This window comes from Sturnira hondurensis, unplaced genomic scaffold, assembly GCF_014824575.4.
Source record: "Sturnira hondurensis isolate 20B ecotype Veracruz unplaced genomic scaffold, ASM1482457v3 Scaffold0008380, whole genome shotgun sequence".
Classification (NCBI taxonomy): Eukaryota; Metazoa; Chordata; class Mammalia; order Chiroptera; family Phyllostomidae; genus Sturnira; species Sturnira hondurensis.
The window spans coordinates 1,177,531-1,194,073 of NW_028081011.1; the positions used below are offsets into that span (position 1 = coordinate 1,177,531).

At 45.8% G+C, this 16,543-nt stretch overlaps 2 protein-coding genes and 1 non-coding gene across 3 annotated transcripts; 1 reads left to right on the forward strand and 2 right to left on the reverse strand.

The window, feature by feature from the left end:
* Positions 1-570: 570 nt before the first annotated feature.
* Positions 571-11,424, reverse strand: BUD23 (BUD23 rRNA methyltransferase and ribosome maturation factor). The gene is made up of 12 exons (XM_037054770.1): positions 11,337-11,424; positions 11,213-11,250; positions 9,945-10,040; positions 9,774-9,856; positions 9,565-9,661; positions 7,427-7,523; positions 6,430-6,480; positions 5,631-5,716; positions 5,413-5,458; positions 5,188-5,246; positions 997-1,104; positions 571-846 (listed from the first exon to the last, which is right to left on the reverse strand). Exons 1-12 carry the CDS (start codon positions 11,382-11,384, stop codon positions 792-794), a joined length of 864 nt encoding a protein of 287 aa, XP_036910665.1. The 5' UTR covers positions 11,385-11,424; the 3' UTR covers positions 571-791.
* LOC118992890 (small Cajal body-specific RNA 20) lies at positions 1,734-1,865 on the reverse strand. The gene has a single exon (XR_005067728.1).
* A 151-nt stretch (positions 11,425-11,575) lies between the features above and the next one.
* DNAJC30 (DnaJ heat shock protein family (Hsp40) member C30) lies at positions 11,576-13,140 on the forward strand. Its single transcript, XM_037054772.1, has one exon. The coding sequence runs from the start codon at positions 11,591-11,593 to the stop codon at positions 12,263-12,265; it is 675 nt and encodes a 224-aa protein (XP_036910667.1). The 5' UTR covers positions 11,576-11,590; the 3' UTR covers positions 12,266-13,140.
* Positions 13,141-16,543: the final 3,403 nt, after the last annotated feature.

Below are 16,543 nucleotides of genomic sequence, written 5' to 3' on the forward strand. Positions count from 1 at the left end.
CCCTTCTGACACCATTAGTGATCAGAGAGGAGACGCCTGAGACAGCCAAGTGCTGGGCTGGTCGGCAGCTGCTGATGCAGCTCAGGGCCAAAGGTCATCCCAGACCACTGGGCTGGACAATGCCTTTATAAAAACTGACTTTAGACAGGGAGGGAGACAGATATCAACTTGTTGTCCCACTTATTTATGCACTCATTGGTTGTTTCTTCCATGTGCCCTACCCAGGGACTGAACCCTCAACTGTAGCATGTCAGGATGACACCCTAGCCAACTGAGCTACCCAGCCAGGGCTGGATAATACCTTCTGACCATAGGGAAACCAGAGATTGGGCAGCAGCTTCAGGCCAATGGGCACCATGGACACATTTCGTCTTGCCCATCCTTCCCAATTTTGCCTACTGTTATAAACCCTAAATTAATCTACCTATGTTCTTTGTAGGTTAAGATAGTACTTTCATACAAGTAAGTTCTTTAAACCTAATCTGGACCCATGGAATCAAGGTATCAAGTGGTAGCTTCCCACCAACAGAGAAACTCAAATTTGTTTAGGATCACAGAGCTGCAAAGTGCCCAAGTTGCACAGAAAGTGGTTTATTGCTTTTAGAACAAAATAAGAAGCTCTCGGAACTCTAAGAAGAAAATACTTTTAGAACTTTTCTAAACACTATTTTGTCAACCAATGAAGTAGACACTTCAATATATACAACTTTGCAGAGGCAAGTGCCTGAGCTGGATGGCACAGCTCACAACTGTGTGCACACCGAGCTGTCCCATCTGATACAGCTAACTGCTCAGAAGTAGGGCTTGCGTTTTCGGCCAGTGTACGGAGTGTCAGGTCTGACTTCCCTGTGAAGAAATAAAGGGCAGGAGGAACATGAGTTCTGGAAGAAAGAATAAAGAACCTATGGGACCCCTTCCAATATAGGTAAGCCTTTAGTTTTAGTGGTCAAGACAGCCCTTTAACCCCAGCAGCCTATCCCCAGTCCAGATACTCACTTGCCCTGACGTCTGCGGCGCTCCTTCTTCTCCAGCACCCACTCACGGCTCTTTCTCACCACTCCACTATTCCTCACCACCCCACTCCTTGCTGTCCTATATGGGACCCTGTGCAGGAAAACAGAGCTGTGAGCTGATGTTTGGAGCAGCCTGGCTAGCACCCAGATTAATCCAGAGAGGGAAAAATGGTGAGCTTCCTTTTTATTTATTGATATATTTTAGGAAGAGGGGGAAGAGAAATACCTACCTGTTCCACTTATCTGTGCATTCTTTGTGGTTGATTCTTGTATTTGCCCTGACTGGGGATAAAACCACAACCATGACACATCAGGACAATGCTCTACCCAGCCAGGGCTAAATGGTGAGCTTCCTTCAAGTTAGAGGTAGCCTCAGATGCCCCTTCTACAATAAAGTCCCACTTGTGGACACATCTCCCCATCCTGGGGTCAAAGCCATCTATTTAAGTAGGAGGGCCAGGAGGTGCAAAGCCCCACTCAACTCATAGGCATCTTTGTGGCAGGTGACAGCTTATTGGGTCTGCACACATCCCTTCTGTGGAGCGAGCAGGTGGGGCGGGTAAGGCTGCTTTTGAGGTAACCTAGGCCAGAATTGGCTTTACAAGAGCCTAGTAGTATCCACAGAAAGCTAGAGGCCCAATGCCCACTGCTGCTACTTAAGGCCCTAGTCTGGTTGTGAGGTCAGCATACCCCATCAAGTAGGGGTTCCCAGCAACAAATAAATGTCTGAGGCAGGAAAACACGGCTGCCCAGCTTGTGGCAGCCCTGACAATAATCCTCAAGGGTTGATCTTGGCCTCCACTCATGGCTGAGGAGAAAAGAAACCCCCTACAGCCCCATGAGAGACAGGCCCTGAGAACAGGGGAAGGCTGCCTGAGCTCCCAAACCACTTTCCCACCTGGCAGGTGGGATCACACTTTCCAGCCTAACTCCCACCAAATAGGGAAGCTTGCCATTTGCCTGACCACCATTTCCCGAGCACCTGCATGCACAGCCCATGGATGTTCCACAATGGCTACGAACCTGCCTTGCCCCTGAAGAGTTCATGGCTGGGCTATGGCAGAGATCATTGACACATGCAAAGTAGAGGAAGGACCAGGAGCTGCTAAGGGGGTGACAGGAAAGTAATAGCACAGGGTCTGGCAAAAATTAGAGAGCCATGGAGATAAGCTGGTATTTCTACAGGCAGGTGGTGCGCATAGAATTCCAGACAAGCAGCAATACATGAAATAAGACGCTTAAAGGAACGAATGGGGAAGGTTAGGGAAGAGGAGTCCTGTGTGCTTGGAGTCAGGGGTATAGTAAGTGTCCAAGTAAGATTCTAAGGGTCTGCAGAGGATTAATTTATCTCTTGCACAAGTTTTCTCCTGCTTGAGGACCAGTGGAAGCCGGACTGTATGACAGACCCTTTCTGTTGCTACTTTTCATGTTTTAGGAAAACTCAGAATCTTACTATTTTTTTAAATCAATCTCACCTGGCTGGCCCAGTTCATGGAGGTGTGAACACCAGCAAGGAGTGTGTCCTCCCTTCAATACCAGCAAGGAATGTGCCCTCCCTTCAGTAAGCAGTGGGAAATCGGTGACATTTTATACCAAACGAATGACACAACATGATCCAGACTTTAGAGTGGAGGGGCAATGATTTGTGAAAGAAACTTAAGAAAGTCCACAACGAGAGAGCTGGAGACAACTGCAAACTGGGACCTGGAGATGCAGGACTAATCTCTATGCATCTGTACAGAAGGGCAAGCCGTGAGCCACAGCAGGAATGATGGTAGAGAGTCATCAGGGGACATAAAGGTAGCAGGTGAAGATGGCGAGTGGCCCAGACTACAGGTGGGTAACTGGCAAATGCCAGAGGTGGACTGAACCTTTCAAGAGTGGTTTAGAAGTGGTCCAGAAGCAGAGGGCAGACAGCAAGAATTAAGGAATGCACAAGTGAAATAGTATTGATACAAAAGAAATAAACAAATCAAATAAAAGGTTTCTAAAACTTTTAAATTCACCTATTTATTTATAAGTGGCCAGAATGTAATTAGAGAGAAGTGATGGTAATGAGAGAAGCCTGATAATCCTTCCAACAGGCAAAAGCCTCTTCCCCTTCTCTTCCCAAATCAGGATTTGGAAGAGTAAGAAAGAGCCTGCCGAACTGGGAGAGACAATGTCTGTGCTAGCCACTGTGCTGAGTCCAGTAAAAACATGTTTTCTACTCAACACCTTCCCCAAGTAGGTAGCAATATCTCCCCTTTTTAAGTAGATAAATGTATCCTAGGCCATAAAAGTTACCCAAGTTTACCGTTAGAACATGTCATCTGTAGACACCGGTGTAAGGATAAGAGGGATCCTAAGATGGATGGAGTGAGTTAAACAACTTGTACTTCATCTGTGAAGTAGATGGGACCCCTCACTGGGAGCAAGTGGTGGCTGCCTTAGAGCAGAAAACATCTAGAAGAGCTCCTAAGTCCCCATGGGGAATGGGCTGAAGAAGCTAAGAGAGGTAACTACAAGGGACAAGGGAGCAAACTGCATAAATCTGTAGTAGACACAAGAACATAATCATCATTTTCACTATCAGTGGGCCTTCCAAAAACTCACTGAATTCTCTGCCCATTTTTCCTCTTAAATGTCTTCAAAGTCTTAACATCTTCCACTCATCAATCAAAACTAAGAAATAACTCCTCCTTCACTATCCTTAATTCTTCATTCAACAAATATTGAATACCTTTTATTAACAAGACACTCTTCTGATGTTAAGGGTATAAAACCAGTCCCTACCAAGTTTTCATTCTCACTGGGGATACAAACAACCAAATAAATACATGATTTAGAGCACGTTAAGGCGTTAAGGAAAATAAAGGAGAACTCAACTGAAGATAATAAACAGAGGAATGGCAAGATATTTTTAACAACGAAAAAGGAAAGGATCAGCCTTGCTGGTGTGGAAAATGGAAAGAAGCAAAGATTGAAGGCAGGGAGACAAGTGAGGCAGCCTTCTGTAATCGAGGCAAAATTGGTGGGAGTGAGGAAAAGGGTTGGAATTGGGATACACCCTGAGGGGAGGGGTGCAGGATTCACTGACGAACTGACTGGGTATGAGATGTAAGGAAGACAGGAATAGCTGAGAATGGTAAAGAATGGAGGAAGGAGGCTTGGGGGTGAAAACCAAGAGCTCTGTTTTGTTCTAGACATATGTGGGAAGTTCAGGTATGGATACTCAAAAGGTGCTTTGGAAATCAGAGGCAGGATTGAAGCCAAGGGTGTAAGTCTCGGAGTAAACAGTAAACTATTTACTACAATTTACTACAGTAAGCCTGTAGTTGGTATTTAAGGCAGTACAGAGAGAAAAGGGGTCCAGGCTGGGCTCCAGAGTGCTCCAGAAGAGGGGCCAGCAAAGTGGGCTGAGAAGGAACAACCAGTAAGGTTGAGAGAAAACCAAGACAGTGAGTGGGGAGCCAAGTGAGAAAAGTGTTAAGTGATGATGCACTGTGTCAGCTCCTTCCAAGTAGGCAAGTTAAGATAAACAAAAAGTAGGAGAAAAGGCTGAGAAGTGATCACAGACTTGGCAAGACAGACTGGTGGTGGTCTTGACAAGAGCAATTTGTGATGAAACAGAAACATGAGCCAGAGAACAGGAGTAAGAGAATGGTAGGGGAGAAGCAAGAACAGGCAAGTAGTTTTGTTATGTAAAAAGAAGCAAATAAATAAGGTGGTAGCTTGGAGTTCTTAAAGGAGTAAAAGGAGGATCTCTTGGAAGACATGAGAAATTTGTGCAGCATGTTTGTGAACTGATAGAAATAAACCAGGAGAGTAAAGATTCGGATGCAGGGAGGGGAGAGTCACAGGAGTCAAGAGGGAATGGGATCCAGGACGCAGGTGGAGGAGGCAGCCTAGGGAAGGAGGGGACAGCTTGCCAGACATGGCAAGAAGGCAGGCAGACAGGAAGGCTTCAAGGCTGCTCACAGACATCCCAGTTTCAGGCAGGAGCAGGCACAGGCATACGGGGTTCCGGTTCTATTACCACTTTGGTGTCACTGCCACATCTGATCCTGAGACTTGGTGAAAGCAGAGAGAAATGGAGTAGTCTTGCTACCTCCAGCTTCCTCTGCCATGTCTAACAAACCTAGCAGCAGTAGCTCCCTGAACATGAGGCATGTTCACCTATGGTTTGCTTTACCTCTTATTCATGAATGTGGATTCCCTGGCGGCCTCTTCATCCTTAACTTCATTCAGGCCCTGTGGGAACCAAAGCACTTTTTGATTACCCTGGAGATCTCTCAACCCATCTGTCCTACCCCAGAGGGCCTGGACAACCACCATACCTAAGCCCTCCTGACAAGGAGGCCAGCCTCACAAGAAGGGAACCCAAAAGACATGGGCCTGAAAACTCAGGGTCCCTCACCTTTGGCAGAAAGGTTGATGGTCCAGAAAATAAACAGAGGTAGAACCTAAAACAAGAAAAGTGCAAGGACTCAAAGCCTTGTAGGGCAAGACAAGTCCTCACCTGCCCTTCCAAAACCAGGTGCTGTGTCTCAGGGACCCAAACACCAACACTACTCTGATCCACACCACCACCCTCTGTCCAGCAGCGCAAGCAGCACACTGGTCCCCAGCACTCACTTCTTTGCTTTGGCACTGTTGGGGTAGTCCACCACCACACCACCAGTGAAGCCAGCCTTAATGGCCTGGGTTGTAATCAGCTCCAGCTGAGGAGAGAACATCTGTGAGTCTGGGGTAACATGGCTTTCCTCATTCCCTGTAAGCCAGTCTAGCTCCAGTACAGATTTTGCCTGGGAGAACTAAAGGTCTTCTTCATTAGAGTCCCCAAAAGCCATGTAGAGGAAAAGTGCAAGCTAGAAATAGCCATGGCAACCACCTCCCTCAGGGAATTACAGAACAAGCAACTCTAACTTCCTAGCCTAGGGACCCATCTACCCACTCAAACCTCAGGAAATAAATGGCCACCAGCTGGGAGGCTGATCCATTCATGGTATTAGCCAGGGGCAACTCACAATTTATGAAGGTCTATAACTCTGACCTCCTCATTACTCCTTCATATTGCATTACACTCCATAGAAAAGACAACTGTAGATGTTCTCTGAAACCTCCCCCATTTATATATCTGGTTATGGAAACCAGTAATATATCATTTTACCTGTGATACCATCTTATCTGTCACAAGATAACAAACAACCTACCCTACCCTGACAGATTATCAGTCCTGATGTCCTCCTTAGGACATCAGGTCATAAAACGTGCAACCAGGGGCCAAAGGGACCACTCTCAGGTATTCATTCCATCATTCTGCATAAATTTCCTTGTTTTGTCACTTCCCAATAGTAGGAGGGCAGGAAAAGGACAGTTTACTTATTCTGGGCCCCTCCACCTTCCTGTACCTCCTGGTAGCCAAGAGGCTCACCTGTTCTGAGTTCTCAGGGTACAGCTGCAGAACAGCTCGGGCTCCCCGGACCTGCAAGAAATGGAAACATTCACTACCTTACAAACCTCCCATGTGGTCAGGACCCAGACACTCCACCCTTTTGTATTCATTGATATTGGAGTTCCATTATGTACAAAGCACTGTTCTTAGCATTGGGGATAGAGCCATGAACAAAAGAGATGGCCTCTGAACTTTTGAAGCAGCTAATTTGCAGCAGTGATTAAAAGCCAGAAAGAAAAATAAATAAGGGCAAAAGGATAGTGAATGACAAGAGACTGCGGAGTTTACTTTTGATTCAAGGAAGGCCTCTCTTAGAGGGACACGTGAGCAAAGACCTGAAAACAGTGAGAGTGGTAATTCAAAGGTGAGGGAAGGGCATCTCAGCAGAGAGAGGCAAACACAAAGGGCCTCAGAATTTCAGGGTTAGGCCCAGTGCACAAAGAGAAGAGAAACTCTGTAATGCATAAGACCAGCCAGCCACCGCTGCAGGAACAACCCACGCTAGGTGAGATGGGGAGACTAAGGAGACCAAGAAACACCCGATTCCTTCAAAAATGCAAAATAACGTTTTTGGGACTTCCTGCTTCCCATCTTGAACATCAGCAGGTAGGAAGAGGAAGGGATGGGAGTTGGAGGATGTGGGCACTCTGGAAGGTATGCTCTGTGTGTCCTGGACACAATGTCTCTATCCTCACTCCGTGAAGTCCATGTCCCCAAGCCAACCTTTGATTAAAATTCAGCAAAGTGGACACAGGAATTGTAACTGGTCTCAGATTTTAACATCTGCATCTTTTGCATTTCATTACAGAGTATGAAGCCCACTGAGCTCTCTGTTTAGGCTGAGGATCACAATAAGTCCTGCCACCCCTTGCAGTCCCATCTGAATAGCCCTGCCTCGAGACTCTACTTCATCTCTTTACTTGCAGGGCAAGGGAGGGACAGGCAGCAAACCCAAATGGGTTGATCTTATACTCACCAGCACAGAATAAAGAGAAGTGAAAAAGCAGTACAGGCGCTTGGCAGGGATGTCAGACTTCTTATTCGCATTACAGAGCCACTGCACAGCAGAAATGCTAAAAAGTGGAAAGAACCTAGTCAGGAAAGTGACCAGCACACACTGCTCACCCCTACCTCTTCAGGACTCATACACCACACATCCTTGATCTCCAGGTAAAACCCTCCTGCCCACTCCCCCTTTCTTTAGTTGTACAGGTCCACTTCAGGTCACTATTCTACGACACCGGACCAACAGGGTACACAGGTCAGCACTAACTTCCTTGCAGTCAGTCCAAAGAAACATTTTCTCAACCTTTTTCTACATGTATCTCAAGTTCAAAATTACTCAACCATATCAAAAGGCTCTCTCTCCCACCTACCTCTTCACGTTCCCTAGCTCCAAATCAAGGGAAATGTTTCACAGTACTTACAAAGTCATTCACTCCCTCTCTTCCAAAATCAGATCCGTCAACTGTACTTGCTAAGTGTCTCCACAATCCCCAGATTTAACATTTCAAGCAACTACCACATCATCCTTTCTGGCATTCACTTCCTCGGTGCTGTGAATACCCATCCACAGAACCTCAAACCCTGCTGATCTGTGCACTGCCTCTCCAAGGTTTTATTTTCCTCTACCCATCTCCTAGGTCAGCACTTACCACCTCAACTGTTTCAACAACCTCTCCTCTCTTCTAAATAATATTCCTAAAACATAGATCTTATATTGTCAATCCCCAGCTCCCCATCAACTACTGAATAACGCTCAAGCTTCTTAGGACAGAGTTAAAAATCTTCTAGAACTCAACTTCACACAATCTCAACTTCCATGAAATTTCTCACTCATGCCTATGATCTATTTGATAGATTCTATCCGATTCCTCTCCCCACCCACCTCCTTGCCTTTGCTCACACTATTCCTTCACTCGGAAAACCTCTCCATGACTATTCAGACTCCGCCTAGCCTTCAAGACCCAACCCCAGCCCCTCCTTTCTTAAGATTTTTCTGTGTTCTCTTGCTTTTCTTCATAACCCTGGTGTACAACTCCCTAATACATACCGCACAATCAGCCTTGTGTTTAACTTGGTCCATGTCTTTTAGCAGCCTATTAAACATGGAGCCTTAAAAACAGGGACTGTATCTCTAAACTCCACAGCACCCTGTAAAATGTCTTACATATAACAAATATAAAAAAAAAAAAAAAAAGGAAGGCCTGCCATCTCATTTCACCTCCTAAAAACGAACTAAAAATGACTACTTACCACTAAAACACACAGATCATATAACTGGTATTTAGTTTTCTACAACTTGAGAACATCTCACCTAATCATTACTAAGAAATAATTACTATCCTTGAAATACTTTTTTCTCTGATCTTCTTCCCAGAAGTGAGCTACAATAAAATCTTCAAATCCAAATTTTTACTCACCCAGATCCCTACTCTGCATCCTTACTGCTCAACATAGTATCACAGTTCTCTCCATCAGATAATGATTAAACTATGACTTCCTCCCCATGCCCTATCTCCACTCCATCAACAAAACACTATGCTGGATACTGACCAGAACTTACCACATAAGACAAAGAGCAACTTTGTTTTAACAGTAACTGCAATTGTCTAAGATTCATTATTAAAGTACTAAGTACACGCTAAACCTTGACTGACAGCCCAGAAAGGACTCCTAAGCGGCTGAAGAGACTGGAGCAGTCTAGGCAACACTCCACTACAAACTTCTAATAAAGCAACATGGCTAGTAGAGCCCCCAAGATGGCTGCTGGGGCTGATACGATGGTGGGTGGGACCCACAAGATGGCAGCTGGGGTGCACAAGATGGCTCCTGCTGGCTCAAGAAGTCCACCCCTCCCCTACCACACACACTCAAAACTGACAGAGAATCCATACAGTGCCTGGACCTGGTAGTGCAAGACAAGCACAGGAGTAGTAGACAGTTTTGAAAAACAAACAAACAAAACCACATTTTGGGGCCTTGTTCCAACCTTATGTAAATCTAAAAATCCCATGGGATATATATTTTTAAGTATCCCATATGACTCAGCTGCACAACCAGGTATAACAAAAAGGGCCTGCAAGTCTAAAAGCAAAACATGAAAACTCTTACCTGATACAACCATCAAAGGAGCCCGGTTTAAAGGGGATGCCCTGGCCCATGTCCCCCAGAAGCAGGTCTCCTTGTGCTTCTCGGTCCAAGGCTGCATCTACATCAGAGAATAATGAGGGAAACAGATGATATGCATATACTGCTCAATATTCATGGGTGTTGTCCACTGCAGTGCTAAATGCACTTACCTAAATGCACAACATACTTACCTAGCATGGCGGGGCTGATGTCGATGCCCACCCAAAAATGTCCCTCATCCGTGAGATAATCTCCACTCAGCCCAGTACCACATCTGGAAAATACAATCAAACAGACTCAACAGTGTGAATAGCAAAGATACCCCACGACCTGGACAATCTGCCCGAGACCCATGATCTCACCCAATATCCAAGAGGTAACAAGGTTTATCATCAGGCAGACAAAGGAGCTCCAATGCTCGCTCAGCCATCTTAGTCTGGATATCAATCATCCTAGAGCTAGGAAGGCAAAAACACAAGCAAGTGGTAAAGCCCTGGGCAAAAACTGCATCCAGACAATGATGACGACAACAACAAAAAAACCCAAATGCACTTTCCCAGTCAATAAAGTCAACTACAACTACTTAAAAGTAATCCCAAATAGCCATATAACAGTGTTTTATTGTGACACAAATTATAACTATACTCAACGCAAAACTAATATAAAGTAAACAAAGCACTTAACTAATTGGGTATTTTCAAATGTATCAGGCTTTGATGTTGTATTACTTAAGAACACTGTCTGGAAACTTACCCACCACACTCTCAGATATAAGGATCAACAATGCACAACAAAATCAACAAATGTGATATCCATGAGAAATATAACATAAGCCATATATAACTTTATAGTAACCATGCTTCAAATGAAACTGTGTAAAATTAACTGTAATAGTTAATCCAATACACCTAAATAATATATTTTACCTAAGCCAATATACTCAAGATATTTCAATACGTAATCAATGAAAATGATCAATAAATTACATTTTCTTTATTCTAAGTTATTCAGACTAGGTATGTTTTCATGGATGACTGATGGCTACGGGTTACCATTGTACAGAATAGGCCTATAATATATCTGGCTTTCTGAAAATCAAGTACCTGCAGAAAAATTTTCTATAGAGTGGTGTATCAGAAAGGACAGATCTGAAAGTCTCTGCTCTAGCCTTCTGCTATTTACTTTCTATTACAGAAATAACTATCCTCTATGAAACTCACATGCTACACCAACAATTATCAAGGGGATTTAATGATATAATACAAGAGAACACAATAAACATTCTATGAACATTATTTCCTTTCCCCCAATAACGCTAACCTCTTATACCTATCCATTGCCTCCAGCCTATTTTACCACATGCCTAAAACCAAGTTGTCACAATGAACTTTGAAAATAACTCGGAGAAACACAGCATCATTCCCATATTCATGCTGAAGTAACTGATGCCCATTTGGTTCAAAGATTTAACTGAAGTAGATTTTGCCATTATAAAAAATGAGATGAACCCTGCTCTCTTCCTCCCACCTCCATCCCCAAAATTCTGCGTGCTTTCCAAGCAATGCCCCGAATCAGGGTGACTTGCGGGTTGCCGACTCCCGACGCTGCTCAACATTCCAGACCCTCTTACTTGCGTAAGTATTTCCGGGCTTCAGTCTTGTCGTAAAACTGCGGGAGAGAAAAGGGGAGTAGGGGGAGAAATTAAGACACGAAGATCCTGTGACAACGGGATGCCCGAGAGCCACACGACTCACCAGCTCCGGGGGTCCCCCGTGCTCCGGTCTGCGTCCACCACTCGCCATATTTTAGCCTCCGCAGCTCGACTGCTGCCGGGTGACTTCTGCGTCCGGCTTTTATATCATCAGCTCCGCGCTCGCCTCGTAATACGCATGCTCCACGCCTCCCTGCCTTATGCTTTACTCGATTGGCTACAGGCCCGGCACGTAGCGAACAACGCACGTTTCCCATTGGCCAGTTAATGTTTGCACCGCCCTCCAGATTCATCAAGATGGCAGCCAAGCTCGACCTGCGGTGGCCGCGGCTGTTAATGTGGAACCTGTGGCTGGTTCGGGGACCTCCACAAAACCGGGTGTCGTGCCTGGGCCTAGAAGTGAGGGCTTATTCTCGGGGCGACGGCCCGTACTCGCGTACGGCGCTGTATGAGCTGCTCGGCGTTCCCTCCACGGCCACACAGGCGCAAATCAAGGCCGCCTACTACCGACAAAGCTTCCTCTACCACCCGGATCGCAACGCGGGGAGCGCAGAGGCTGCCGAACGCTTTACGCGCATCTCCGAGGCATACGTGGTGCTGGGCAGTGCCGCCCTGCGCCGCAAGTATGACCGCGGCCTCCTCAGCGACGTGGATCTGCGTGGACCTGGCGTTCAGCCTTCCAAGGCTCCCTCGGCGGAGTCTGGCTCGCCCCGCACCTCGCCGCCTCGCCCCCACAGCGGTGGTCAGGCTGCGTTGGGCTCCAACCGCACCATGTTCGACTTTGACGCCTTCTACCAGGCACACTACGGAGAACAGCTGGAGCGCGAACGCCGCCTCAGGGCCCGGCGTGAGGCCTTTCGCAAGCAGCAGGAGGATCGGGCTAAGAAGGGCTTCCGTTGGGACGAGACCCGAGACACGGCTTTAGTCTTCCTTTTCCTTACAATCTTCATCATCATGGGCTTTCGTTTTTAACCGCAGAGAGGGGGGGAGCACCCCCCAGCCAGACCCCAGAAAATGGCCTTTCCTGTCTTGAACCCTTCGCCTTCCATAGTCTACCTCTGCTGGGGTCCGAAGGAACCGCTCTCTCCTCGTCCCCACCTTCCTAGCATGGCCATTGACCTGCACATCCCTACCCCTGCCGTCCAGAAAAGGAGACTTTTTGGTGCCCAAGAAGGAGGCCCCAAAATGAAGAGTCCTGAAGGCCCGAGAGTGAAGGGTTTTCTGGAATCCCTTGGGTACCTGTTTCCAGAAGTTGCCTTCTGATGTTGTCAACTTCTGAAACACTGGCTCAGGCTTTTTTGTCTACTCCTGCCCCCATATTCGTACTGGGGGTCTCTGTAACCTTGAAACGCGCAATGTGACCAATTGTTGGCTGCCAAAAGAAAAATTCTGGGGTTGTACAGCCTTGTCTTTCTGTGAGTTCCCCAAGCCACAGGTGAGCCCCGTAGTGTGCCTGATGTAGGCTAAAAATATGATGTGTGGAAACCTTGCTATTCTATGGTCAGTCCCAAACTCCACTCCTCCTTCTATTGGTGACATGAGGGAGTGGGAAAGCAAGGTCATCGAGCATAAGGAATGAATGTTCCTGTGCCCATAGTTATCTAACATATGACCTTGGAGAAGTTACTTTGTGGGTATGGCAGCAGAGAGCAAATCATTTGCTTTCTTGAGGTCTGTCACACTTCCTTGTTTATAAGTCTAATGGGCTCAGTGGTTAAAACATGCTAGTAGAGTCAAGTTTATCCTTGGATCAGTGTGCCTGTCTCCTGGTCATCCCTGTACGAGAGAGTCCAATGGCTAAGGATACAACCCAAACTTTCTAAAATAAAGCAGCTCAGTGTAGCCCATCCTGTTCAGCTTGCAGTGTTCCATGCAGGTCCTAAGAGCTGACTTCTAGAAACATGCATGGTTGCTTGAGGCTGTGGGGAATTTGGGGAGTCTGGAGTTGGTGGGACTACTGAGGATTATTAGGAGGCCAGTGGTGGAAACTCGGTTGCTTGTTCAGAACTGCATGTGGATTTTTTTCTGTTTTGAATTTGTGCTATGCAGTTGGTTAGTCTACTTGACTAGAGCGGTTAATAGCCTCTCTTAACCCCTAGTAACTGCACGTGGGGAGTGTATGGCTGTGAGGTTGTCAGTGCTCAAATGTTTACGAACTGGGGCTGAGTGTAAAGCTGTGTGATAGGAAAACACAGATCTCTCCTTCGCAGGAGATCTATAGATCCACAAGGGTACAGGTCTAAGTCTAGAGCCTAGACAAAGCCAGAGGTGCTTTGGTATATTCATACCAATTCTTGCATTCACACTCCTGTGTGAAATCCTTGTATAAATTGGGATAAACCCATAGCTAGTTCAGTTTGGTCTCTTCACTTCTCTCTAGACTTAGCAAAGTCAGGGGCAAGCTCTTATGGCAGTGGTCCCCAACCTTTTTGGCACCAGGTACTGGTTTCATAGAAGACAGTTTTTCCACAGACCAGGGTTGAGGGGGATGATTTCAGGGTGATTCAAACACATTACATTCAAGCTCACCTCCTGCTGGGCAGCCCGTTTCCTAAGAAGCCCAGACCAGTACCAATCCACTGCTTAGAGGTTGGGGACCCATGCTTTATGAGTTTGTAGTAACCACATAGTTCAATAGTAAAGATTTGAGCCCACCCTGGTTCAGGCCAGCTGTGCTTAGTGAGCCTGAATTTGTGGGGTGAGGCATATGTACTTTGGAAAGAACGTTTAATGTTATATTTCATATTTGAAAAACAAGGGAAAGTCTGTTCTTGAAATAGAAATTTCTAGTAGTGAAGCTTAGTAAAATGTACAGAAATTAGTGACTCTCAACCAAGGAATTGGGGCATAACAGTGTCCTTGGGGCAATATGCTATCAAAAGGAGTTGGAGTTCTTTTGGATCTTGTTTGTAAAAGCACTAGTGATTTGTAATAGCTGGGATCTTCTGCATGGGGTCCTTGACATAGATCTTTCAAGTTTGTTTTCTTTTTGTGAAGATCACTATTAAGAACATTTCCTGGGGCCCCAGCACATAGAAAGAGAGAGACATTTCCAGAAGATTTCAGAAGGGGTGGGGGCATGGTCAAGACTATGAAATTTCTGGAATATTCCAGAATATTTCATGCAGGGTAGTCAATAAAATTTATTAACTGTCTAACTCAGCTTCTCCTTAGGCATAGAACTAGTAAAGTACTCATATAGTACCATTCTCTTGCCTCAGGTTTGTTTTTTGTTATTTTTTATGACAGATCTGAACTCTGAGACACTCCACTCCCTACAACCCCTAAACTGAGTCTGGGAGATAATGTGGTAGGCTTTTTGAAGGACCCCCCCCCCCCATGTTACCTTGTCTCCGTGGTAGCGTTTCTTCCTTCCTACTCTGGAAAGGAATCAGGCTGTGAGCATTAGTCCCTGCCTTCTAGGATTTGTTCCCCAATTCCTGATAGTGGAGGAAGGCTCAGATATGTTTAACTTTATTCCCTTTTCCATGGGAGATGGGCAAGAGGGGCCCAGCCTATCTCAGGCTGTGCTCATTGGAGTGGGATGGGATTGCGAGTATAGAGCAAGGCTGAGTGAACACACAGGTCCTAAATAGGGAGACACGGGCAACAAGATGGGGTCAAATGTGTATGTGTCTAGGCAATTGTGATATTGTCTTTGGAATTGATCAGGATTTGATTTCTCCTGAGGCAAGCTACTTTTCCCTCTGTTGCCCTTTATTTATTGCTGGGTGAAATCCTTTACCCACCCCAGTGATGAGAGAGTAGGATTTCTTGCTTCCTTCTGAGGTTTTAGCATTTTGTTCCTAGAATGTACCTTGCCCGTTATAATGGTTCCAGCATGAGCCAAAACAAATAAGAATAGCCTGTCTTAGGCCAGTTAATTATCCATATGGTCATTATTGTATGCATATATATACATAAATGCATACAATATGTATATGTATGTATACACACACACACACACACACACATACCCCTTACAGCCTGAGGCTGAGGCACCAGGGGTAAAGCCCAAATGAGTGGCCACCACTCTTCTTTTTGGGAAAATGGTGAGGGGACTGAGGCTATATCTTGGACCTTTGGGCTTCCTGGAAGGTCACCATATCTCATGAAGAAAGGCTGAGAGAAAGGACAACTGGTAAGTAGTGGTGAAACTTTAATTTACTTTCTCTTGAATTCAGTGCACTGGAAAAGTGGGCTATCTTAGCTTTTGTCTCCTCTCGGTTGCTCAGTCCTGTGATGAGATCATACACTGCTGTCCATCTAGCCTATGGTCAGGATCATAGGACAAGGCCGCTTTGCCTGCTCTCAGGCCAAACTTGTAGCCCTGGCAGCCATGGGGTTTCTGCGGAGCACCTGAGGGTCCTCTGTTAGTTTGTTAGGATGACAATAAGACCTGAGTTTGGACCTCATGAACTTGTATATGCTGAGAATGCTCAGTGCACTCATCCCTAAGAAGCCAGTGCAGGGTTCACCTTCATCTGTTGTGAGGTCGTAGTGTCAATATGCATGTAGCCATCATTCCTCTCTTAAGACTGTCTGAGCCTGGGGTCCTGTCACTAGCCGAGGTAGGTTGGCCCTACCCATCCTGTTTTTGCCTCCTCAGCATTCACACTTTCAGTCCTGGGAGGAGACTGCCACTAGACAAAAGAAGGCCTATTTCAGAATGACCAAGGACGGACCAAGATTCATGGTCACACAGTGTTTTCCTGTGGCTGGCACGGCATCTTAAAATAACTTTAGCCAACAGTCTTAACTGAGGAGACTTTGCATAAAAATCTAGATTTCTAACTTCTCTCAAAAAATTAGAAAATGTGCCACCATCGAGCTAACTCAGTTAACTGCATTACTGCCTGGGAGAAGCTATAACATCTGCCTTTTAGACAGGATATTTCTCCACATTTCGCTGCACTCCCACCATCAGGGGAATTGTAAAAGGCCTGATGCACACACTTGCACCATTTTGCTCACAGTAGAGAAATATCTCTATATCCCATGTCTATCAAAAGGGGAAATTTTGAAAAAGGACCATGCATTTCCAGAAAAGATGGGAGAGGGTGTATTTCTTTGTGGAAATGGACTGCTTTGCACCTCTGTGATCTTACTGGGCCCTGCAGGCATTTGAGTTTACATCATATATAGGAACTCACACTTTATGCAAGGAGGCAGAGTGAAAATGTTATTTTTATACGGGACCAGAAGAATCTGAAGAGATACGTACCACCAGTGGTAAGGTCCTACACAAAA

Excerpts from the sequence above, each read along its gene's own strand:
- DNAJC30 (XM_037054772.1), top strand. The coding sequence starts at position 11,591 with ATGGCAGCCAAGCTCGACCTGCGGTGGCCGCGGCTGTTAATGTGGAAC.
- BUD23 (XM_037054770.1), bottom strand. The coding sequence starts at position 11,384 with ATGGCGAGTGGTGGACGCAGACCGGAGCACGGGGGACCCCCGGAGCTG. Across the intron at positions 11,251-11,336 it reads ACGGGGGACCCCCGGAGCTG|TTTTACGACAAGACTGAAGC; the intron begins GTGAGTCGTGTG and ends TCTCTCCCGCAG. Across the intron at positions 5,247-5,412 it reads CATCAACCTTTCTGCCAAAG|GGCCTGAATGAAGTTAAGGA; the intron begins GTGAGGGACCCT and ends TGGTTCCCACAG.